At 41.5% G+C, this 26,842-nt stretch overlaps 1 protein-coding gene across 1 annotated transcript in view; it reads left to right on the forward strand.

Annotated features, from left to right (window-relative positions):
- The window catches only part of znf407 (zinc finger protein 407), a 149,631-nt gene extending 123,072 nt beyond the window's left edge, over positions 1 to 26,559 (forward strand). The window contains exon 11 of the mRNA XM_053326313.1: positions 24,923 to 26,559. Coding sequence (XP_053182288.1) covers positions 24,923 to 25,791 — 869 coding nt within the window. The 3' untranslated portion in view covers positions 25,792 to 26,559. The remainder of the gene's footprint in view (positions 1 to 24,922) is intronic.
- The last annotated feature ends 283 nt before the right edge of the window (positions 26,560 to 26,842 follow it).

Consider the following 26,842-nt stretch of genomic DNA (forward strand, 5'->3'; position numbering starts at 1 on the left):
ACATCATATTGAATCAGCATCACAGTACAAGTATCTTCACAGTGAAAACATAGTAACTAAGCTAAGTAAGAAACTGAAGCTCGAGCTAGGTGTTTATTTAAGAAACAAATCCTGCTTTTCCTACGGTATATTGCCAGGAAAAAAAAATAGTTGAGGCTACATTCCTTCCCTTACTTAACTATGGTGATCTGTTACACATTTACACCTCTGCCCAATGCTTGCATTGGCAAGATACTGTGTACCACTCTGAGGTTAGTCACATGCTGCTAAGCTCTCACTAACTATTGCACTCTATATGCCCAAGTGGGCTTCAGTGGCCTTCACTGGCCTTGTGCAGACTCACTCACTGGTACATATTTATTTTTAAGTCCATCCTTGGTCTGCTCCCCTCTTCCCTTTATGGGTATATCTCACTCAAATCTAGTAATTATTGTTTGAGCTGAAATGATACCCTCTTACTGTTTGTCCATAAGATTCACACTGAATTTGGTAAACAGGTCTTTATGTCCTCTGCCCCTGCAGCCTGAAAGCATTTGCAGACACATTTGCAGCTAGATGAGCCAATCCTGATTTAAGAATGGGCATTTAAGAATGTAGTGGAGGGTTTGGTGAGGTGTCTTTTTAGGCTTATGGTTTGCTGAGTTGCTACTGTACGTTTTTTAAAAATGTCCTTGCTCGTATGTTGTTTGAAATACTGTATTGCTGCTATCTTGACCAGGGCTCCCTCAAAAGATGTCATAAGCTCTAATAATAACAATAATAAAAAATCTCTACCCCACCATTGGCGGGATTTAAAACTATACCTCACACATCATAGACGGACTACAGTATTCATTTCCCCATTTTCTGCGCCTGTTTTTGGGTTTTGCCCACTTGCCATGAACTTGCATTTGAAGAAGTGTTGCAATAAAGTGACGGCAATCCCAAGCAGCAACTACCATGACTTGAGGCTGAGGTCAATGTGGAGGTATCTTATGTTGCTATGCCAGCAACAGCCGCTAGATGCTGACTCCAAAAAATCTCAGGTTCCAATTGACTCCCATTCAAAAAGCATCAACTTTTCTTCAGACATGCTAAGTCAATAATCTCAGTCGCTTTCTCAATTATTGCTCCATGAATAAGATTTAAAGACTTATAAGGCTTTGATGTCTGCCATGTGGGTATTGATTGACAGCTGTGTTAGGCTAGTGGAAAAATAATCACAGAAATGTCTGCAATCTTGTCCACATTAAGCTTGTTGGTTGCATCACAGCGTTTTACAACCTGCCAACACAGTTGAAGAGTGTGACATTCTCAGGACAACAGATACACACACAGCACTCAGTTCCATGAAAAATTGTACGACAATTTAAACTCATCTTTAAATCACTGAAACCCTTCACGACATCCTTTCCAACTAATACTCTCTGCATCCTGATCCACCACTACCAGGTTACCAGGGCAACAGCTGTATGTGTCTACTTCTTTACAACTGGTCTTGCTAAAACCATCACTTTCTTAATTGCAGTATCAGTGACTGCAGTGAAATGCAATGTGGTTAAAGAATATCATGACTTCTTTGTTAAAATGTGTTACATTTCATGGTGTGACTAGCTAAATCAACAATTTTAGATGTAGATGTAAACAGAGGTCTAGACAAATATGAATGTTTTTCAGTTTTTAAGTCACAGAGAACCTGGAAACAGATGTGTATTTTGTGTTCAGGTTTTCATGTCTACAGTTTAATATCCCTCAGATGTGTTTCAAATAAATTGGGCTGTCAGTGCATCTCGTATTTGTTGTTGTATTAGAGAAAAGGGGACTGGATCATAGTGATAATAGAGCCAAGCTTTTATTTCACTTACTAGTATTTAGTTAATCACCGTCAAGATGTGATCATGTAAAGTTGATTGTAAGCTATCAGGAATATGATGAAGTAACTCAGATGTATTATTCAATCTGAAGAGGATTCATTGTGTTTTCCAGTGTTAAAAACATTTCACATCTGTCACCACAGCAACAACAAAGTTTAATAGCTTTTGTGCCGGTCACCTGACCCAGGTCCTAACTGTGTTAACGGGCCTGTGTATGTCTTTCCCTCATACCTATGTATGTCTTTCATATCGAATATCTCTTCCTGCAACTGATTGTTTCTGGAACCCTCCCTTGCCTAACTGCTCCTCCACAGAGTTTCTTAAAAGCACAATCACACAGTAGATAGAAGATCACCTGTTGTACTGTAGTAGTAACTTGTTACCTTGGTAATGAGAAGGTTGCTAGATATGGTAGGTGAATGACACTCATTACTCTTTGGTTCCCTCTATGTATGCACATACACAGAAACATATTGCAAGATGTATTTCTTATCTTGAATGTGTTAAGTATTAACATTCAGGTCAGCTGTAGTGGAAACGATTAGAAAATCAGCCATAATACACCTGGAAGAATATTTGAAGTAATAGAAGTGTTAAAAGTTAAGAAAAATCCTGGTGTAATCATGAAGGCCATAGAGTAAATCCTTTTTTAAGCGACTTTGAATGCATGCAGAAGCCCTCCCCTATTATCTAATTCTCCACCTCCTCCATTCAACTCAGCAGTGTGTCCGTCAGCCTGGATCCACTTTGCCTCTTCTCTCACCTGTATCCCCTCATGCCAAACTCATTCACACAAACAGCTACATGAGTCACCACCCAGAGCACTCTCTCAGCCGACACTCAGATCGCGAGCGCGTACATGTGTGTGTGTTTACCGTACGTTCCCCCACCTTCGCGACCTGCCCTCCACCCAGCTGTTCGTGGTACCGTAGCAGAGATTGATAAGTTGATGCTAAAAGCTCTTTGTTTGAGGAGCCTCCTGGAGTGAGAGAAAAACACCACCTGCTTGCCACCGCAGTATGAAAACGCACACACACACATACTGTACACACATGTCACTCAGCAAAGAAGCTCAGGCAGCGCTTGACAGTCAGCAGTGTGCAGGAGGGAGCCAAACTTAACACAAGCCCACAATTTTCACAATATAATATCATGCACCCACAATACATTCATTTTATAGCAATGTTTTGAAGTTATATTTCAATGCTGCTTGTTTACTGAAGATGATTTATACATCTCAAATTTCACATTTTACTCAGATGCTGTTATGTGATACAGGCCTGGCAGTGGACTCATAGTCGTGTAATGTACCTCATATGTGACATATAAATGCTTGTCGGTAATTCAATCAGGTTTTTAAGACATTACCACCATGAGTTTAAAATAAACACTGTCAAATGATCATTATCTGTTTAGCAGGGCACATGAGGTGATGTGTAAGCTACACTAATTAGCATTAATTATCCAAAAGCAAGGTAACTAAGCTATGGCTTCTCCTGTCTGTGCTGCATGTCTTTCCTGCTTGATGATGGTGCAGTGGCCTAAGCAAAGACCAGCATCTATTAATTTGCAGCAGAGACATGTGAATAAATACACATAGATGACAAAGTAAAGCTTTAAAGCAAAACAGAGTAAAAGCCAGTGACTGCTTGTACTTAAAATGTCAGCTGTATCAGTGTATTGAACACACAGTCTTCTGGCTACAGTTTAGCTGGATACAAATTATTTCAGGAAATGATTTTACTGGTAGTTGGGACCTACTGTAGTTAAATCCACCATCCAAAATGAAACTCCACCCAATACAAACCAATTTTTTTTGATGTTTGACTTACTTTTCTGTCTTCAATATCAGTATAATACGTATATTAAATCAGCTCCTTTGTGATTGAATTATTTTGCTTTCTCAGGCTTTCAAGTTCACCTTAAGCCCTAAAGTGTAGGTTTGTACTAGTCTTCTTCTTCAGATTTTCCCACCTACCCTGAGGGGAAGTTCAAGTTACCACTGTGGGAATAGGGTCAGTTTATAGAAATTCAGAAAAGTGTAGTGGTTAAGCTAAAACAAGGCTGTTTCTGGTCTAGCTCCTGTATTTCTAGCAGTGATATGCAGTGTGCGGTCCAATGAGATGGCATGTGTTATCCCCAGTGGAGTTGCGTTTTTTTTTTTTTCCGCAGTGTCGGCTCCTGGCCTTTGGAGAGCAATTCTACATGAGCCCTCTCTGCCAAGGCCACGCCACATAGACCGCACGCACGCGCACACACACACACACACACACACGGACACATAAAGACATGGTCGCCTCTGTTAGTTTTCACATTTGACGTTGCCAGCAGCTGTTAGTGTGTGTTCAGCACACTTTATAAGTGTGCATATATCTGTGCATATAAGTGTGTGAGTATGTGATATGTTTGCGTGCGTGTGTGTGTGTGCTTGTGTGTATGTATGCTCATGTCGGTGCCCATATGTCTCTTTCCCAGATATAGCGTCGTATCAGCTCCAGAAAGCAAAGGAACAGAGCCAAAAGACACAACAGTCACTCACTGTACGCTGCCACATACACACATGCCATTTACACAAGAGCTCAGTAACAGAGGAAAACAAGATACCTACCAATGAGGAATATGGTTTAAAAAAAACAACACAAAAACAAAAATGTAGAAAGGTTTTTATGCATGCATGTGTGATCCCGTATGGTTTTTCTAGTTGTGGACCGTGACACTTTATCCGTCCTCTATTAGAATCCCTGAATCCAAACTTGTGGTATTCAATCATTTTGATTAAAAGCCGCGGTCTCTAACAGAAGTGTTGGGAGTGGAGCTGCACGGCGGCCCGCCACGTTTGAGAATTCATATATTTTCATAAACTTTTAACAATGTCAATGAGACACGTCTTCAATCTTTGGCCGCGCCACGGCGGGGCATTCAATCTTTCTTTAGCTTTTCGACAGAAAATTTGAATACGAGTGCAGTGTTATTAATGTGACAGTTCATATGGAGGGCTTCATGGGGGGATTTGTGAGGGGGTTTTTTATTAGTTTTGGAGACACTTGAAGCAGAGAGAGAAGGAAGGGGAAGAAACACGCTCTGTTAGGTCAAATACAGCTGGAGGGGCCTTCCCTGCATTCTCAGCTAGAAGTGACTTTAACATTTTAATTTTGCACGCCCAATTAACAGCACTAACTAACCAGAGACATTAATTCCTGCTGCAGCTTCAGTATTAAAGAACCAAATACAATTTTTGGTCCTGTTGTGAATCTCTTATTTATTTATCATTTTGTTTTGCACCACCCCACCCTCCTCAATTTTTTTTTATTGAATTGCAGTCATATCAATATTGCACTAATGCTGATTTATTCAGAGGCACACCTAGCCCAGCTGTGACACAGTTTTAAGTGGGTGGTTTAGAGGAATATCAGTGAATTGTGCAATCAACAAAACTAATTTTGCCACTGGAGTGAGTTAATCTAACCTAAACAACGTTTAATCCTACCAATAATGAATTAAAAACAGACGTTTTGTTGGGTTTTTGTGAATAAATTGAGATATTTATTTGTATTTAAAAGTGACCCCTTTCACATATAGATAGAAGCAGGATGACTTTGAGTGAATCACATTTGGATTGATAGTAGGTTAAATTTAGCCCGATGCAGTATAGTGCATCTGATTGCCCTTGATGCTGTAAAGAGCAAACCCTGGCTAATATGAAATGTTTTGTCAATGCCAGATCAATGTGTACATCTTAAATGAATGCATGCTGGCTACATAATCCATAACAGTAGGTAGGGTACAGCAGTGCAGCACTGTATTGAGTGTCTGTTGTCTTTGACACATCTTTGGTGTCATGGGTGGTGCCATAAAGGCGCCTGAGAAACAGGCCAGTCCCCATTCATATAGCTTTTATTACCATTCTCTGGTTACACGCCATAATAACGCAGGGCATTTTATCAGCATTAACTTCACCGGTGTAGATATCTATCTGTCAATATGCAAACTCTGCCTATTGACCATGCTTATATTTATGGGATGTGTTTGTACCTGCATAGGGTTAGGGTAAGATTTCAACAACCTGATTGGATAGGACTAAAGTTGCCATTGGATGCAATATGTATCCTTTAAAATGCATTGATACTCAGGTCTTACCTGTAGGTGACTGATTACAATGAGTCATTACAGCCAGTTCACCAGAATTTAGCAAAAGTCTCACTTACTTTTAGTATGATCTACAGTAGTTACACAGCTTCTCTCTTACCTTTTACTTGCCCAATTTTCAACATCTGTCAATATAAGAAATGTGTCATTTTAGAATTGGTGTCTAGGTTATTCTGGATTAACCCAAATATTTCAGCTGCTGTTTGTGCAACTGTCCAGAAAAAGAAATAGTCCAGATGAAATGCAAAGTTACAGGACATTATATTTCCAGAACGAACCACACACCAAGTTCCATAACACTTACTGTAGTTTGGTGGTAGAAATCTCAGAGATGGAGAGACGGATATCTGAAGCCCTGGACAAATTAAATCAAAGCTACCTGCATGGATAGACACCAATAGAAGTAAGTGAAGAAACATATTAGATGAAATGACCCTTTAAAGGTGCTGACCCCAAATACAATCAAGCAAACTGCAGTAGTTCAAATATCCTATAAGAGTGCCATTTTTTTATTAAAAGGCCAGTATCAACCCCTCAGTTGCACCTGCACCTGAACATGTTACCTTTTCTTTTCATACTCTGTTGTGTGCATGTTCCAGATAGTTGCACACTGTCTTGCACACAGCCTGTGTAATGTTTTTTTTTTTGTGTCGGTTGACTTGTGGACCCTCCCCTGCTCTGAGCTGAGTTTCTCCCAGCCTCTGCTGCGTATCGCCGGCCTGTTGTCAGGAGAATGGATGGAGTCTTTCCCCCCCAGTGAAAACCTGGCCAGACACCGAGCGCTAACCCACTGGATAACAGATAGACACAGACACCCCACATCCCTTTTGGGGATTTGAAAGGGGGGTTCGGAGTCTGTCTGTGTGTGTTTTGTCTGCGCGTACGTACGTGCGGGTGTGTGTGTGTGTGTTCCGAGAGCGATCCCATGGTCGTTTGTAACCCTGGCACTCTCATAGCACCTGCTGCCCAACCCAGGCAGCCTAGTAATGATGCAGACTGATGATGTTAATAAGAAGAGTTGCCCCCCTCGGCTACAGAGCACAGACAGGACACACACTTATCCACAAGCGCACAGACATACATGCACAAATATGCATACATGAGCAGACTAAAATAGAAACAATTGTACATAGAAGCATTTTGCAACATTCTGTTATCACACGGTTAGTTTGCACACACATACAGTACATTACATCCGCCCAGCGTTTTCTGTAGGAAGCCTCTGTTTCGTATGTTCGAGGTGGGAGGCGACCAAGCTGAGAAACACTACTTCCCTATCTGTACAGAGATACAGAAATAATAATGGAAATAAAAATGTGTTTGCGCACGGTGAAAATCTTTCCGCTGGAAGGAAGAAAAGGGAATTATCACATATAGTGATGTCTTAATGCATGTAGCAATACTCTGTCTCTTTTTATTTAAGAGATAAACATCAGTAATTGGTGGTTGATGTACGGTTTGCAGGCTGCATTCGCTACAGGTATATCTGTATACCGCCGTCCTCTTTTAATCTGTGTGTGTGTGTGTGTTATGTGTGTGTGTGTGTGTGTGTGTGTGTGTGTGTGTGTGTGTGTGTGTGTGTGTGTGTGTGTGTGTGTGTATGTGTGTGAATGTTTGTTTGTCGTCCCGAGAGCTTAATCTCTCCTCTCTCAGTCATGATGCTGCTGTGTAGTAAAGCCCGGCTAGTACAGGTTGGTAGTTACTTTATGTCTCCCTCCGCAGTGTCGTCTTTTTTTATTTTGCCTCACAATCCGGAAGAATTGATGGAGTCGCTGTGTTTATTCCGGCAATGTCAGCACAGAGCACACACACACACTTTCACTCCAGCTCTCTTTCTCTTCCTCTGTCTCTCTCTCTCTCTCTCTCTCTCTCTCTCTCTCTCTCTCTCTCTCTCTCCCTCTCACACGAGGTAAACATATTTTGCAGAAAAGCTGACGGAGAGCTTGTTTTAACAACCTCAAGGTCAGCAAGTCAAAGCCTGCAGTCGTCACGCCAACCTCGCTGTGTGTCTGTGGCCTCTGTGTATGTGTGTATGTGTATATGTGTGTGTGTGTGCGACCGTGCATGTGTGTGTTACAACAGTATGGCATCTCCATGGCAGATTTATACCTCACCGTGCACCTTCAATAATTCAATAACGGTGCTTGTGTCTCCTCCCCAGCTTTCAGTGTCATTATAGAACAGGGCTAAATGCCACCAGGCCTAGTCCATCTCTCCGTCGGTGCCTCTCTACTGCAGGGCCACAGCACACACACAGCGTGCCCAGACGCACACACACACACACACAAACACACACTCTGGTGCTCTCCTCTGCTGCCCCACTTTCCTTCGAGCCCCCACAGCTTAGCAGGCTGTCTCCTGTTGCAAACATTGCTAAAAGCCTGCTATATTTGTCATATTAGTAAAACTGTTAATTTCCAGGCACAACCTGATTATTTTTGATCCAATTAGACTTCTCCGTTTCTCTTCTACACCGATGATACTCTGTGTTGACCGCAATCGTATTCAACCATGATGAGCATCAAAATCAGTCAGTTCCGCTGTCGCCTCACCTCTTTTATGGCCTGTCGATGCCTCCTCCCTGTGGTGTGAGGCTGTTTTAACCCCCCTGACCTGTCTCCTAGCCCTGCTTAGCTGTATTCTGGACATCCGTGACTCCTCTGGTATTACGGAGCTCCTTCAATCTCTCCCATCGATCCAGCTCCCCCTCTGTTGCTATGTGCTTCAACCTCTCTCTGACCCATCCTCTACTGCCTCATAGTCCTGTCTAGTAATGTGCCCTCATGCAGTGCCCTCCCTCGTGCATGTGTGTAGGTGTGTGTGCGCGCACGCGTGTGTGTGTTCGCCGCTGACCTGAGTGATGAGTGGTGACCCTCTGGCTGGCGCCTGGCGTCCTCCTCACTCCTATTGATTAGATCTGAGGTTTCATACAGTAGCCGACTCACGTGACTCTGTCATTTACTGTCTCTCCACTGTCTCCGACCTGTCTTGCACACACACAAGAACACACACGTGCGCACACATTCATCCAGTCACTTACGGAGCACGTGTAAGTGATGAGCTTGTTCTCGTCCGTGCTAATGAATGCGAAAGGGGTGAAAGGGCCACATTCCATATTGCATGTATGAACATACACAGGCATCTAGGAAAATGAGTTTAATTAAGAGACAACAGATGCAGCATGCTAACTGCTTGTATCATTTAGCTTATAGCAACAGAATGAGTCAGCAGCAGAGTGAAGTGCAAGCGAGGGATCAGAAAAAAAACGAGGATACAGCTGTCGATGTTAATGTACATCTTAGAGTTTGATTTGATTTGATGGAGTGCGATTTGCGAGTCTTTCATTTCTCAACATGCCAGGTTGTTTCCTGCCCTCACAGCCTTTGGTAAACAGCGTCCTCAGAATACTAGACCTTTGTGTGTGTGTGTGTGTGTGTGTGTGTGTGTGTGTGTGTGTGTGTGTGTGTGCATCTGTGTGTGTGCCTCTCCCACTCAGTCTTTGCCACAGTAATGCTCAGGTTAAGTGTAGTTGCAGGCTATTATATACATCATTAGGGTAAGTAAGGCTCAGGCAGCGCGGTAAGAGAAATGGACTCTTTCAGATACTTCATTCCTCACCGGCCATGGCTGAAAAAGGACCTGACGTCACACACACACACATATATACAAACACACACACACACACACACACACACACCTGCGCACACACATATCCACATGCTCGTATACAGGCACAAACTGCTACACTGACAGAGCAGCTAGCCACTTATCCAGTCAGTCAGTCACAAATCACCCTGTCAATCAGGTGGTTTATAGAGGCTAAAGTCTCCTGATCACTGCTAGTCCGTCTGGCCTGCCACTCTTCTGCCACAGCGGAAATTAAAGCATTCTTAATGGATAGATGTGAGTGTTTTATTGTGTTTTCACATTTTATGATACATGTTAACATCAGCCGTGCCAGATTTAAAGCGTGGTAATTTCTCCTGACTGTATTAATTAGAGTCAAGCTGGCACATTGGGCTAGATATTGAATGAGAGATTAGACATCCACTTTGATAGATAGGATACAGTTTATTTATCTGCTACTGTGGCATTGATTGAAGTTTGAATCCAAACTTCCCCTCTGTGCCAAGAAAAGAAAAATGAGGGGAAAATATTCATTTCGGTTGAGTTTTAGGAGTGATAATCAAAGTACAAATGTTGCCTATTAGCTTTGTCTTGTTAGTGTCATACTCCAAAAGCACCTGTCAATCAAATATCAACCCTACCACTTGAATTAATTTTCCAATGAGACTGGAAGAATTTAAAAGACATCATGCTTTGTTTTCGGCCGCGGTCAGGTGAGCCAAATGTCCTCCCTTATCTATCTATCCAGCTTGTTGTATTTTCTATGCAGAGGGGGACAGTGGCATCTTCTACCCAGAGAACAGACCTCCAGCTGGGTTTAAAGACAGAGGCCGGACTGGGTGGCAGAGCCACAAGAACATGGCGGTGATAGATGAAGGAGGGCATGAAAAAGACTAATTGTTCTCATTACAGAACAAATAAAAATCAATACCTCTCAAAGCAAGTGGGAGGTGGCAGTGGTCTTGAAGGGCACTGTAGTTATTGCATAGGAGTGGATTTTGTTGGAATTACAAGCAGTGGCGAAGGCGCAGTGGAACCGATCACATTTGAATGCTAATTCCGATAAAGGACAGTTAGATTAATAGATGTGGCGATTCAGCACTGGTCCTTCCCCCCATAAAAGCGGTGGGGGTGTTTGAGATTGAAGTTTTAAATGCAATTAAATGAGAAAACACAAGGCAAAAAAGGAGAGATATTTCCCCATTTTTTTCAAATTAAAGCAGGAAATTTCATTACCAGAGGAGCATATTTTACACAGGCAATTACAAGGTTAATACATCTTCAACATCCCCCCTTAAAGTCCTCATATATTTGTTCAGGGATTTTGTTCATGTATTTTAGTTTAATTGGCTATGCATAGACCTATGCAAAAGGTCTTTGTTGTACACACGCATACACACAAACATACGCACACACAAAGGCAATAGATTTATTTTAGGATAGTTTCCCTGAGGTTTAGATTTACCTTAACTATAATGACTCCAGCCTATATTGTACCTGTAACTAAACCAATACTCGTATCACTGCCCAGATTTTAAGGATTGACTCTAAAATCACTATGACAACCAGCCAAACTGTCCCCAAAACAATAATAGCCAAGAGCTTTCACAAGTCAGTCCTCAGAAGTATAGCTAAACCAAACTGGATATACACACACTTTTCTTCATAGAGAGATCCTGCAGTATATTGGCAGTAAAATATGTGTGTGTGTGTGTGTGTGTGTGTGTGTGTGTGTGTGTGTGTGTGTGTGTGTGTGTGTGTGTGTGTGTGTGTGTGTGTGTGTGTGTGTGTGTGTGGTGTGTGTGTGTGTGTGTGTGTGTTGCTCAGACAGTGTGGCGGTTGGTCTGGTTTCTTTCTGGCACAGATGACAGCATTTTGTGCATGTGTTTCTGAATGTGTGTGTGTGAGTGTGTGCATATGTACTGTATGTCTTTGCTTACGTGCAAGTGTGCCGGCTGAGCTGAAGTGCAGCTCTCACTCTCTCACACACATGTCCACTTAGACCTTTGATTTACTGTATATACAGTGCAAGAGCATGGGAACAGCACTGAAATACACACTGTTTATGTGTACATGATAATATGCATCATCTTGATGTTGTGTAAAAAACTTTTCTTTTCTTTTTTTTTCAAAGTTTGCAGACTAGGCAGGCAGCCTAAGAAAATGAAAAAATGGTGAAACAGTCAAACATTGATAAAAACAAGACAAAGCTAATGAAAAATGAATTAATATTAAATAAATAAAGCATGTAAGAGTTGTTCCAGGACGTCGTTTTATGAAAAATGTGTTTTAATAAGCGGTTTGAAATACCAAGCTGGTTTGTACTGTAACATGTCGATGCCAATCTCCTCAGACTTTCCTCCCTGTCAGGTTGTTTTCCTCTGATTTAGCTTGTCTTACAGCCGTAGAGACACCACACTGTATGATAGAAATTCAACAGTGAAGCAAATTGGCAGAGCCACAGAGGGCGGATCGACAGCGAGGAGACAAGCTGGGAAGGAGGCGGAGAGCAGAGGAGGCAGTGTGAAAGATAGAGAGAGCGCGAGATGGAGATGATGATGGAGGGAGAGAGAAGCTGTGGTTTATATAACATCTCCAGGATGGTCTTTGGCATGCGTCAGGGGGCTGAGCCATCAATCACTCCATCTGTGTAAAATCACAAGCTGACTCCAATATTGCTAAATATTTATACTGTCACATACACACAGGCGTGCAGATGAAAAGAGCCATTCATTAGGGCCTTCTCAAGCCTGTCAGCCTGGAGATGGAGATTAGAGGAGCAACCTCCCACCGCGCCTGCCTCTCCTCTCACCAAGCTCCTCAGCCCTATATATAGAGCCATCAGGACGATAAATATCTCCAGCATGCCTCTGTTAGGTAAATACCCAGTAAATATGGCAGGGAGGATCGGAGACTAAGCTAAACAGACCTGTGTGTGTGTGTGTGTGTGTGTGTGTGTGTGTGTGTATGTGTGTGTGTGTGTACGAGTGTGAGTCTTCTCAGCGGGGAACAATAGGGACTTGTCATACTGTATTCTGTGTGGATGTATGGATGGTCAGGCTTTGATTTAGTTGGCATCATTGATGTTGTGGTAAATAAAAAGGAGGGTAAACTATTATTTTAGTTTATGATTACAAGCTAAACAAGCAGAAACAAAAATCTGTTATATTTTTATTAATGCGCTACTGTAGTGTAAGAAATCATTCCTTATATAAATGTGTCCTTGCAACTCACCTTGGTTTGATACTTGCTTTAAAGTGTACTCTCAGTTCTATGATATGAGGTTTAATGAAAGAATGCTATTGGTTACGTAATGGGAAGTACAGGGTTCATTGCTTGACCTCTCCTGCTTTGATTTTATCTACTTTAATATTTCTGTTACAGTGTGTCTGAATTGTTTAAGAACACTTTATGAACTGCTGCAATTCATAATAAAGTGTGAACGGTGCCACATCAGCTTGTACAACATAACCAACATGTTATCTGTCCTTCAAGAGTCCGTCACTCACTTTAAAGCATTCAACTTGTGTCAATGGCGAATGTCTTCATCAACCTCTCTAATCTCTCTATCATTGCATCAGATGTCTAAAGAACTAAAGAAAGTGCATAGAAAGTATGATTTTGTATTTCTCACGTAGACATTTATACAATAACCAAATAGTTAAGTCAAATATTATCTGCTGGTATCCATCAAAACTTCAAAAACATCTACATTCATCACTTTCTCTCACCATGAGTGTGCACCTTGTACCCTCGCTCTGTAAGCATCTTACAGTGGTAAACATAAAACACAAAGGATGAAAAGCTGATATAGACTTGTATGGTAAAGACAAATGCCTCAGTACAACATGTTTATGTAAATCAGAAACTATTTGCATGGTGCAGCCCTCCCTTACACATCTTTCACTGGCAGCATTGTAGGCTCTGTTCTTTCTGTCTCTTCCTCTGCATCCACCTTTAGACCAAACTACCACATACAATATACTTTCCTCTCCTTCACTCTGTGTGAAAGGCATTTTTTTCCCCGTCTAATGTCTCCCTGGTCCATATTTAGGAACTGTGGTGCCTATGTATAATTCGTTTTCACTCTATGTAGTGTTTTTGAAAAATAGATTTGACAACATGTGATGAATTGCACTAAAATTTGCATTTCAAAATTCAACTATTGGCACCTCTTTAATCTAACAATATGACATCATGACAGTTTCAAGTACTTTACATTTTAGGATTTACATTGATCGTGATAATCATGTCTGAGAGTAAAAAAGCTCATCAGAGCAGTGGTGTAATCCATTTTTATTACCAAAGCTAATACAATACATCACTGGATTGAATTGATTTGTTATTATACTCTTGAATTCTACATGAAAGCAACAAGAAATGCACAATCTCTAGAAAGTAAGCTGTGCATTCGAGTGTTTTGATAGATCATTGTGTTGTATTGCCATCTGTGTTGTTCCAGTTGCTCCACAGAGCACTTGTATTTTAAAAGAGAAGCAACCTGGACCATAATTCATCAATATGTTGAAGAGCAGCTTTGCTATTTGTTCTCACTGAGCATAAATGTAAACAAAGGTTGAGCTGAAACTGCAGTCAGATGCAAGTACAGTATCTTCATTTCCATTAATCCGCTTTTTAAACTATTTCTATCTCTTGTGAGATAGGTTGAAAGGTCCGTTTAATCAAACACCAGTCTAGATTGGATTGATATTCATTCAGTATCTTGAGAAAGCATCTTTATCAGTTTGTTTGTTTTTTTCCCATTTATATCAATACAGTGTAACAAAATTAGTGCAAACAAGACTGGACCCTGTGCATTTTTTTTTTAAACTCTCATTTAATTAAAACAAAAAGAACATTGTCTCCATGGCTGATGGCTGTTGTCCAGCTTATAGTTTTAGGCCTGGCTTTGATTCCCATTCTAAGCTTCTGTACAGACATCCTTCATAGCATTCTGCTTCTCTCTCCTCTGTCTTTACTCTTTGTTTATTCTCTCTCCCCCCCGCCACCCCCAACCCTCTCCAGTTTTTTTTTTTTTTTAGAAATTCTGAAGCAGCCATTATGTCACGATTATTCGTTTCATCCGCCTTGACGGACCTCAGATCACTACGAGGGCCAGGCCTTGGCAACAAAAAGACATCAGCAACATCATCTTCACACTGTAATTACAAGAATGGGGGGGGGGGAATTTCATTTTGATTAGCGAAAAAGCTTTTATTCTCAAACTCACATCCATAATTAATCATTAAATCATGGGAGAGTGAGTGAGAGGGATAGATAGGGGTGGCACAGTGAAAGGAGGATGGAGGGATGGATGGAGGGAGGGAGGGGTGAACGTCGCAATGGAGAGAAAGTGAAAGGGATGTAATTATCTGCAGAAGTTCGACATCCCCAGTAAATCCAAGGAGCCGTCTGACATGGCTAATTAAAGAAGCAATCAAAGGTCCACCTCCAGAGATTTTGAGAGAAAGACGAGAGAGAGGAAGAAGGAAACAGGCCGCAGAGATAGAAAGAAGGCCTAATGGGGAGAGTGAGAGAAGGGAAAGGGGGGGGAGGATATGGGAAAGAAGAGTGTTGTGATCTTTGTTATTGTTTCATGTCAACCATCCCTCTCTCCTATTCTTGGATGAGGCGCTTTTTACGCTTTCTCTTTTCTTTCCCGCTCACATCTGGCCATCACACCGTGATCGTTTCTGACCTTAATCTGCACAGAGCAAATAGCTATGATTTACAGCATCAGGGAAATAAGCAGCGCTCCCAACAAAAAAGTAATACATTAGTCATATCTGGTTAGTCATTTTAAGGTTGAAACGAAGCATCTTCTAATCCGTTTCTAGGACACAATATTGGTGATGTAACCTGTGGTCGTCAGGTGTTTTCAGGCCTTTCAGTGTCAGACGCCCGCTCGCTGGCAAGCCCCGCTGAGGTTGATCAGGCCTCACTTTGTGCGACTGTGGCAACCTCCCACATGTTCTTTCCTTTTATCCATCGCCAAATGGATGAATTGTCAGCAGCTCGTGCGTGTTGTTGTAGATGACACTGCTCTCACTCAGCCCCTGTGATACAAAGCGTTGCTTCATCTTGCAGATGGGACTTCCCAGCTCAATCCATGCTTCCTGCACCTACAATACTGGCTAACCTGGCCAACCTCATATATGGCCTCCGCCTACTGTACCACTCAGTCCTCACAGGAAGCTGTTAGCTCCTGCATGACGATAGTCTAACATGTAAAGACAGTTGTGACTATTTGCTGAGGGATCCTGAGTTGCTTCCTAAGTCTTACTCATCGCTCCCTGAGAAAATGTGTTATACTAAGCTTTAAAATCTGAAAACTGAATCTTCTCCTCGTTTTTGTTATATTCTACTTTCATCTCTTTTGAAAAATCTACAAAGTAGAGTAGTAAGTAGTTTGTGTTATGAAACTTTCTATCATTTTCTTCTGAATCAGTTTGATAGCATATATCATGTTGAATATTTTTAAAATGAGGCAACTCAAAACAAAATGGCACAATAACAAAGTTAATCACCAGAACAGTTATTCAGTGATGAAAGGATGAAGATGTAATTGAGACATGTTTTCCCATTATTTTTATTCCCCACCTCCACCTCCATCTTCTGTTGAATATATCTTTCTGTCTCTCTCTGTCTCAGACCTGGGGGACATGAGGGTGTTAGAGTTAGTGTGGACTAGATTATACTTGCACTGGGTCATCCTCTGTCAGCAAAAAAAGAGCTGAGAGCAGGACACTGACCTGTGCTCCCTATGACCACTGTTACTCTGTGTGTGTGTGTGTCTGTGTGTGTCTGTGCACTTCCCACCTTATGAGTCCTTTCCACCTCAATTGGAGGGCTTTGATATTTCATTGTCCAGTGATTTTGGTATTTTGACTTTGAATGGCCATTGCTTTCTTAAATATTCTTGTTTTTTTATGTCTTGTCTTCAGTATTAAACATAATAATATGACAATGTTATTTTTCCTGTGTGATGTCCAGGAGTTATTTGAGTGAAATAGACAAATGGGGTTTTATGGTATATCCATGTTCCTCAACCTGTCTTGTTAACTTTGACTTCAGTTAAAAACACAACTTGCCTTGAAGCTGCACTATGATCTTGTACAGTATGTTGGGACCACCTGCAGTAAAAGTTATGTTAAGCTCTTCTACTGGATGTTCTCCTTGTATGGTTACTGATATTAGCACAATAATAAAGACCTTGTGCTTTGACTATGTGAAGCAGACCAAATCCAGCTTTTATGTATTCTGTTAACATAACTACAATATATGGCTGTTCTGCCAGATAGTCATCTGAACAAGTGCAATTCACCACTTAACACAATACAAACACTTTCCTGGTTTCCAAGTCCAGGTCCATTGCAACCTGATGCAACAGATTAAATACCTCCAAAGCAACATTTTGAGATTTTGGCTTGGCTTGCACTGCTATCAGATCATTGTTATTTATGCTCATGAATGAGGTTTTAATCTGGACATTGCAAACAACATAATTCACCCTCTTAGCTTCCACTACACATGGTACCAGAGTCGAGAAACATGGATGAAATCAACTTGTAGGTGTTTTTCAGCCCTACAGCTTTCCTGCCAGCCCCTACTCCCCCCTTTTTGTGGGAGACTCTAAATAAAGAGACTATAAACTTGAGAAAACACTCCTCTTTTCACAGGAACCTGGAAACACTATAAAAAAAAAACACTTCACAGCCAAAAACATAAAACACATAACTTCCTGTGTGTCAGAGGATTTATGCTATGAAAGACCTTTTTAATAGTCTTTATGAACCTGCTGTAGACTAAACATTGTGTTACATCATTTGGTAATAGAAATGAACAGCACAGGCATTAATTTTTTTGTGACAGAATGATTTTGTGAGATTTTCACTTCTTTCTTTGGCTGACTGATGTATTAATATTGGCCTTTAAAGCCACTGTATCGGTGTTATAGCCCAGAAGGCCCTCTGTCAGTCTGTGCCCTCATTCTCTTCTGTTTATTCGTCCTTGGGGTGTGTTCAGTGCGTCTCCATCTCTCTCTCTGCCCTGTCCACCCGGTGTCAATCTGGCTGCTGTATAATTGGTTGTTTTTTGGTCGGCCGGCCTGTCCTCCCTGGCGTTGATTCATGGCGTTTGTAAAGGTGACAGTAGCGGCTGTCCCTACCAGACAAAGTAGAGCCATCACTAGCCGGACCTTAGCTGACCTGCTAGTTTGTGTGCACACACGCACACACACACACACACACACACACACACACACACACACACACACACACACACACGTGGAGGTGCACACACACACACACACACACACACCCGCCCGCCCGCCCATACACAAACACGCAAAGGAAGCAGATGCAGCTTTGCCTGAGGCCTCACAGGGGAGGAGAGAGAGGCAGGTAAGGTCATCATGTACACAGCTCGACCAAAGAAGATCCTGAAATACACACACTCAAATAAAAGTCAATAAACACATACAGCATGTAGCACACAGATGGATTCAGCATATGAATTTGTATAAACCTAAATACTATATCAACACAAACACCAGTCTACTAATATATACAGTTAATATACAGTATACATCAGTTTTCTTATTTGTAAAGAAATTAACTTTTGAACATAAACTTCTATACATTGACATATTTTATACTAATTTAAATATCATATTTTGCAGCAGCATGTAAAAAAAAAAGTTTAATTAATACAATATCTCAACACAAACACATTCATTTTTTTTATTTAATGTTTATTTAGTGTTTATTTTTATAAATATATTGCATAAAAAATACCACAAACCTTTAAAACTTTACCTTCATGGCCAAAATACACTCAACAAGAAAATTAAGACAAAAACTGCATAACATAAACAATAATACAAGAAAATTATCATAAAACTAAAAACATTAATAGCAAGCACTAACCCTAACCCTAACATCATGTGTACTACTTAAAAAAAATACATACACTATAAAATGCATGTATATTGAAATACACAGAAATACAAATGCCTAATAATACACACATAAACACTACACACTCTTGTACATAGGCCTTCCCCGGTGACCTGGATACACCCAGAACTGACACTTTATCTACTTAGCAGTGTCACCTTCAAAAGCCTACACCAGTGACACACACACACACACACACACACACACACACACACACACACACACACACAGCCCCACCTCGTCAGTAAAAATTCCCCCACAAATAACAGCCATATGTGTGTCAGGTTTAGGGGTCTCCATCATGCTCTTTTTAAGGCACTGGCTTCATATCTATAATTGAAGGTAATCGGCTGGTAAAAGGATTGTAAAGGGTTTTGTGCTGTGGCTAAGAATTGATTATAAGCTCTGGCTTTTTCATGGTCCTGCCATTGACCTTGTAATTGATATGGCGAGCATGTTTTTTTGTCCTCTCTTGTGTTATGGCTTGATACAGTATAATTGACTTTGCTTTCCTTTGTGTCTATTCAGGTTGATTTCTTTGTCGTTCAGTGTGTGTGTGTGTGAGGGTTAAATTTAGGTTCAGGGATTAAAGAATGAATAGAACTGGTATAACAAGACCAGCATGTGTGTGTGAGAGAGTGTGTGTGCTGGCCTGATTACATGTGCATGTGCAAGTAAGCTTACATTTGCAGCAAGCTGACCTGTGTTACAGCGAGTGTAATTGATTGTGTATGTCCTGGTGTCTCAGTGTTAAGGTTAATTTCTCTAACTGCTGGTAAGTGCTGTCTGACCGCTCCCCTGGCGGCCTCTCCGAGCTGAAGTAATGCCACTTAGAGGCCCCGGGCCTCCAGCACTGGCCAGCTCATTGATCCACTGATCAATAATTGCATCTGCACCGTACACTGAGAAAAGAGGCTCCGTGTACGGTACCTAGCACACTGACTGCTGTGAGGCACGGAGTCACACTGTACAAATGGTTAGCGGACTATAATCCAGGGATCACCTAATTGTTCTAAAAAGGGTTCCAGAGGAGTCCTCATCAAAATCAAAATCAGGTTTAGTTTAATTTCACTATCATTTCATCCATTCGAGGTTATCTCATTCTGGCAGCATCAGACAGTTCTTATGATAGGGTTCACTGTCATCAGCAAATACAGTTGTATTCTGTCAAATTCTGTCAGACTTAATATGAAGTATGATGAGAATAGGTGCATGCAGATTATTATAACTGTTTTTATTAAACTGTTTATTTCATCTTTCTTCACATAATAAATATTAGATATTGGGGACACACACTTCTTGGCCAGTTTGACATTATTTGTACAACTGCCACAATGTGATTTTGAAAATTAGTTGTTAGGGCAAATTGCTGCTCTCCTGTATAAAGAAAAAAATCTATGCTTTTACCAAGTTTGACATCTGATTCATGGCAAAAAGTAGAATGGAGCTAAAAGAGGCAACCTGGTGATAGAGTGGTATAAGATGCAGGCCATGATCTTTCCTGCTTGCCTCAGCATCCTGGAGGATTTCAGGTCCTGGGGTGACGGCAGATTGCAGCTGATCACCTTTTCAGGCACAGATTCGCTGTAGTCTGCCCTTGTCCTTAGCAGTTGCAGCAGCGTACCAGATGGTGATGGAGGAGGTGAAGATGGACTCAATGATGGCGGGGTAGAAGTGCACCATCATTGCTTATGGCAGGTTGATGGGACGGGGCAGGGCGGGCTGTGTTCCTCTTGAAATCTCCACTGTCTTTAGAGAGTTGAGCTCCAAGTTTTATTGTATTGTATTGTATTGTAGGCGCTCCCCTCCCCACCAGGGTGGTGTCATCTACAAATTTCAGGAGTTTGATGGACTGATGCTTGGAAGTGCAGCTGTTGGTGTACAGGGAGAAGAGAAACTTCCTGTCAGACAGGAAGTTGGTAATCCACCTGCAGGTACAGTCAGGCACATGCACCTGGGAGATCTTGTCCTACTGCAGATGATATAACTAAAATCCATAAACAGCATCTTGGCATAAGTTCCTGCAGAGTCCAGGTGCTGGAGGATTAAGTGCCATGTGTACCACATTGTCCACAGACTTGTTGATTCTGTAGGCGAACTGCAAGGAATCCAGGGTTGGGTCCTTGATGGATTTGAGGTGGGACAGAAGGAGAAAGAGGAGGGCTCTTCAGAGATAGACAGGTGTGGAGAAGCCCAGGCCCGGGTGGGGGGGCAGGACTTGGTGGTCTGGAGCTTGTTTAATGGTGTCAGTACTGTCCCATTGTCTTTTAAATCAACAATAGAACTCATTCAGGTTTTTTGTCAGGTGCAAGTCATCAGTAAAGTTGGTTTGTAGTAGATCTATTTAAGACTCTCTGTCTGAGGTCCCAACATACTGAGTTGTTTTCAGAGAACTGCCGTTGAGAGTACAGTACAGTAGTTTAAACCAGTCCATGTCCCTACTCTTAAATACTTCCTCCTTTTCCAACCTTATTATAGGAATACACCCCTGCCTCAAAAAAGAAAAAAAACAATGCAGCTACAAACTATTGACATTTTTCTATTTTTGTTTACAAATAGACGATAGACATCTCTGGTGCTTCCACTCATCTCACTCTTTTTTTTCTTTCCCTCTGATGTCTTCCATAATCCTTTCAGTTCATATTCTCACATAAACTTGGATAGGGAAATAAGATAACAGAGTATAACAAAGAGATAACAAAGATGTACATTGTACTTATAAAGCTAATTAGTATAAAATTCATATAAAAAGTATTTTTTAAAAACCTAATTTATTATCATCCTTCCACTAGTCTATTATTAGTGACTGATTCAATTTCACAGGAAGACTTTCTTTCAGGCGTTTGTATCTTCTGGAAATCAAAATGACATCACCACCCATCTCCACATCCTTTTCTTCCCCCTGTTGTTTTATTCCTCTCAGGGAGCCTCCATCTTGTTTGAGATCACAGCCAATAAAGCAGCCTGCCTCTCTCTCTCTATCATCCTCTCTCCTTCTTCCTGTTAAAGGAATCAGTCAGTCAGAACACTCAAAACACATATTAAACAGGCATCAGCCTCTCGCCGGGGCCAAATCACGCTGTTCAAATGTTGTTCTTCCACCGGGAGCGCAGGACAACTGAAGAGATGGGATCTGCAACATTAACTTGATTCACGGCTGCAGCGACTGAGTGACACTCCATAAACCTCAGCAGGCCGCCGCTGGGACCCGCCGACAGCACCCCATGGCTAATGTGACACACACTAGCAACGCATAGCCTTACCATCCTCACAAGCACAACACGTACTCACATAAGTAGGCTCGTGAGCACATATTGGGACTTGCATATACATACAAATACTGTACATATAGGAGCGCTTATTGCACAGATACACACCACCAGAGCCTGACCGTAACATTATACCTGCATACTGGCACATTTACACATATAATATGTAAATTGAGAGATTCACACACAGACATACATGGATTAACACATATTTAAACAGGCAAAACTGAGCTTTACTGAGCTGAGTGAGGGTTTGACACATAAATATTCCCTCTCACTTAAGAACACACACACACACACACACACACACACACACACACACACACACACATAAACAGGTTTTATGGTAATGCGGCAGGAACTGCACAGCCATTGAGTTATTGTCCTCTCCAGCCGACCTCTCAGCTTGCAGCGTTCTGGCGTAGGCAGTTAGCATTGGCCCTGTAGCTTTGTGAAAATAGGTAACCTATGCTGCTCAAAATGCCAACTTCCTCTGGCTGTCTTCGACAATGCTGACTCCCTCCATACACTAACTACTGTGCTTGTCACTTGAGATACAAATAGACTGAGCTGATATATACTACACAGACTAGTTGCCTGTGGACTGCAGCGTCACAATGAATTCTTTGCTAATTTGCCTTTAAACAAATGCACATTGTATTATCTTACTCTACGTATAGAGATACAGTAGATATACAGTATCAGGGGGGTAGAGAGAAAAGACTGGCCAGTAGAATGAGCTGTATGCTGTGTTGGTTGTATTTCACATGCAAAAATCAAAAGGCATAAAGAAATATAATTGGCCACATGTATTAATACCATGATACAAAATATTCTGTTATCAACCCAAACAATTCTTAACAGAAAACTCCCTCGAAACAGGACCCTGCGCTGGGTTCTGTGTTCTCAGTCATGCTGAAAGGAACACAGTTTCAGAGTTTGTAGAAAGCATTTTAAACCATTCAGGTATGAAAACAGACTGAGAAAAATCCTCTGAATGATGTAATTCAGAGGATAACAGCTGTGGATTCAGTTAATCACTCCGTCCGTCCACTACAATCTCACTGAATTGTCCTGCTGTCTGTTTTTTTCTCTGTGACACGCAGATTTATTCATTCTCTGTCATTAATTACGTCCGTTATGACTCAGCAGTACCAAAAACATTGTCACGTTTTCTCCTTTTCTGCATGAATCAAACACGTCTTTGTAAAAAGAGATCTCGAAACAGCTTGCTTTTGTCCAGTGTTCTTTCTTTTTTAACTGTTGCCTAAAATAAACCTGGCAGGTGTAGACAGGTGTGGGTGTATGTGTGTGTGTGTGTGTGTGTGTGTGTGTGTGTGTGTGTGTGTGTGTGTGTGTGTCATAACTGCAACTGCAACAAGTTTTCATCTTCTCACTTTTAAAATAATGCCAGTTTCTAATGATCTATCATACTGTGTGCTGACGGGTGAACACGGGCAATGGACAGATTTATAAGTAGATGTAGGGTGAATGATTGATCAATGAAAATAAAATAAAAGTGCTTCTTCAAAGTCTTGAACTGACAAGAATGCGTCAGTTGATGCATTGCCAGAAAAAGCCATTTTTTGAGTTTATTAAGTATCTTTAATGCTTTAAAACTGTGTTCTGAGCTGAAGCTGGGAGATGTGGTGTGTTTCTTGAAACCAGCATCTACAACTTCTATTTATCCAGGTCCCTTCAGTTCACTGTGATGTTGGACACACTTAAAATATGTAATATTATATGTAAATATCAGTTCATTGTTTCCTACAGCCACTCATGGACAGGCTCGTAAAAATGTAGCAGTAGTCCATTTTGAGAGTCTATCTATGCACAATTAAGCTTGCTCTCACCAAAGGACAACTGGTCACTGTCTATTTGTCCTGTAAGAGTCAAAGTTAGAGCTAACACATGTCTGTGCCTGTTTACACTGAGGACAGGGCACAGCTGGGTCAGAGACCGTTTGCAGCACAACTCTGACTTTCTGATCACATTGTCAACCTTGCGAGTGCAGGACAGTACATGTCAGTGGGAGATAGGAATATCAATGATTGATGAGTTTGTTCCTCCATGTACTGGGAGATCTGTGTGATCTCATTGCTACCCTTGGGGGCAAACCTTGTACTACCAAAATGTCAACTTTTCAGGAACCCAAGATTTTTAAAAAAGTATGATTTTTGTGTTGTTGTTGTTTTTCCCAAAAACTTTGAATTTTGAAGATAGTTTTCTGAATTTTAAGGGGTTTCAAAGCTTTTAAGTGTTGTCGAATGTGCCAACTTTCAAGTGCAAACCTTCAGGTTAAACTAAAACATTGCAAATGAGGGTCAATATGCTTTTCCCATGACAAGGATATGTGTGTTTTCAGTATTTTTACAATAAGCTCAGAGGCTCAGGTGTGAGCAGAGTCCGCTCTTCACTGTCTCAAATTCCCATTTTTCTGCATAGATTAGCCGACAAGTGTCTGAGCCAGGCGCTGTTTAAACAATGGCATTTCTAACACTGTTCCTGTCACCTTGGAGACGCCATGGCAACCTGTGATCTGAGAGGGCACACTGTGGCTCAATTAGCACCAGCCGTATCTCACCACACTCTTCCGCCAGTCTAATATCTCTATATTCTGTCTCCTTTCATGCACTAAGTGACACAAATATGTGAAGTGTTATGTCACCTTTTATTTTAACTTAGTTTTCCTTATAGCTTTTTCTCGCAGTGATGGATGCACAAACATAGAAAGTTCAACATTTGTAGTTATCAAGAACATTACACAGCCATGCCATGTGTGGTATGGACATTAATTGCAATGTGTATTTTGGTGCTTTTGCATGAGATCCTGGCCATCTTGCCCCTAAATAGCTTTCTCTTTATAATATGTGTTTGGACTCCATATACATACAGTGACCAAAGGAAGAGTGTCTGGCACTAAAGGTATGCAGAAAGCTCAGTTTTGGTTCAATTTAATCAGTGTAGGAATTGAGGCGTGTTTCTATTTCACTGAACTGCTTGTAATAAAAGTATCAGCATCATCCCAAAAATGAAATCTAATGTGAATTGTGTTCTTTTGTTATTACAGGTATTGTGTCCAAGTCTTTCGAGTGTCGTCTGAAGGGCCAGGGGGCTACTTTTGTGGAGTCAGAGTCTGTGGAATCCCCTGTGCGCAGGAAGGGTTCTTCAGATGCATCTGGCCATGATGAATCAGTCCAGCAGGTCATCATTATCCAGGGCTACGGTGATGAAGAGGTGACCATTGACCAGGCCCTGGAGGAATCGGCCGCTGCCACCCTGCAGACGCTGGCTATGGCCGGCCAGGTGGCAGAGGTGCTCCACATCACTGAAGATGGACAAGTCATAGCCTCAGGCAGGGAAGTGGCATCTGCAGGGGCCCACCTGGCCGGAGGCAGCACCCAGTATGTGGTGCTGGAGTCAGGGGAAGCCAGGGAAGAGCTACGGGCTGTGGCTAGAGGAGGGGTAGCGATTGGGGCAGCAGGACAAAGTCACATTGTTTCGGAGTCGTCCACGGCTCTGGACGCTCTGCTCAGTGCTGTCAGTGAAATGGGCCATCAGGAAGAAATGCATGGAGAGGCGGCCGTTGTTCATGAGGTCTTGACCCCAGAGATGGCTGAGGCTGTGCAGCCTGAGGTGAAACAAGAGCAAGAGGAAGTGCAGGTCATCCAGGAGGCCAATCAGGAGGAGATGCAGGAAGTGCTGCAGCTGGCAGCGTCTCAGATGATGAAGGAAGGTTTAACTCAGGTCATCGTCAATGACGAGGGCACTCACTACATTGTGACGGAGCTGGACAACTGCACCTTACAGGTGGAGGGAAGCGTGTATGGAGAGGCTGGGGCAGGTGAGGAAACAGTGCAGCAGACAGAGCAGCAGGCTGGAGAAGAGATGGTGGTCTACCTGGACGGAGCGCCTCATAATATAGTCCTGGAAGGGTAGAGGAGGGAGAAATGAAGTGAAAGAGGTACATTTGTCATTTTATTTCTGATTTTCCCAGAAGAAAGAATGTTTGCCAGGAAATCTATTTCTGGGACTCTTCCTCTTCCCTTTTCCCGTTTCATTTTACAGTTTGAATTATTTTCTTCTCATCATTTCTGGTTTGTGTGTTTTTTTCCTCTCTTGGGCTATGCTGAACTCAGGTTAGACATGATTCGTTTAGTGGGACGGCGAAGGAAAGAGGTTTTGGTGCTAAGTGAGTTAATTTGCAATCCTCACAACCACCAAGACTACATTAACCACTTGATTAATACCATGCAACTTTAGGAAATGAATTTATTTCCTCCTGAAATATTTTTTTAAATGCATTTAATATGATGAGTTTAATGACTCACCAAAAAGGAAAATATGTATTCAGTGGTTTTCATGCAAGTGTGTTTTGTTTTCCTCATAAAATCCTTGTTTGATATTACTTTGAGTTTGTTTTTTGATGTTAGAAGTTTGCTCATGTGTCCTGTGACACAAAGGTTTATTAATTTCTCTCTGTTCTAATGATATTTTTCCTTCCATCCTTTGTAGTAATTAGTATATTATTAGTTACAAAACAATGGTTTGAAACATTTAAAAACAGATCTTATAGATATTTTATATGTAACAGTCAAAGGAAGTGATAAGGATACATTTTAGTTCTGGGACAACCCTTCATTTATTTGTAAGTTCTTGGAAAACCTCTAAAATCCATGAATGCATTTTCATTTCTGACAATAAAGATTGAGCCTAATTTTTAACAACTGTGTCCAGATTTTATGATTTTTCTTCCAACACCTCACGATTGCATTATTTGCCATTGATTTCAAACACACATTTCAGCATTAATACAGTGATTAGATGTACTGTACGGCGCCATCATACAAGCAACATGCACATACATGCATCGACTGATAGCTCCCATCATGCTTTCTGATCACTGACACAGTCATTATCATCACCATTATCATTATCGTCATCATGATCACCATCATCCTAATCGTCATCTTCTACCCCCCAACCCCCC

This window comes from Scomber japonicus, chromosome 10, assembly GCF_027409825.1.
Source record: "Scomber japonicus isolate fScoJap1 chromosome 10, fScoJap1.pri, whole genome shotgun sequence".
NCBI classification, from domain to species: domain Eukaryota; kingdom Metazoa; phylum Chordata; class Actinopteri; order Scombriformes; family Scombridae; genus Scomber; species Scomber japonicus.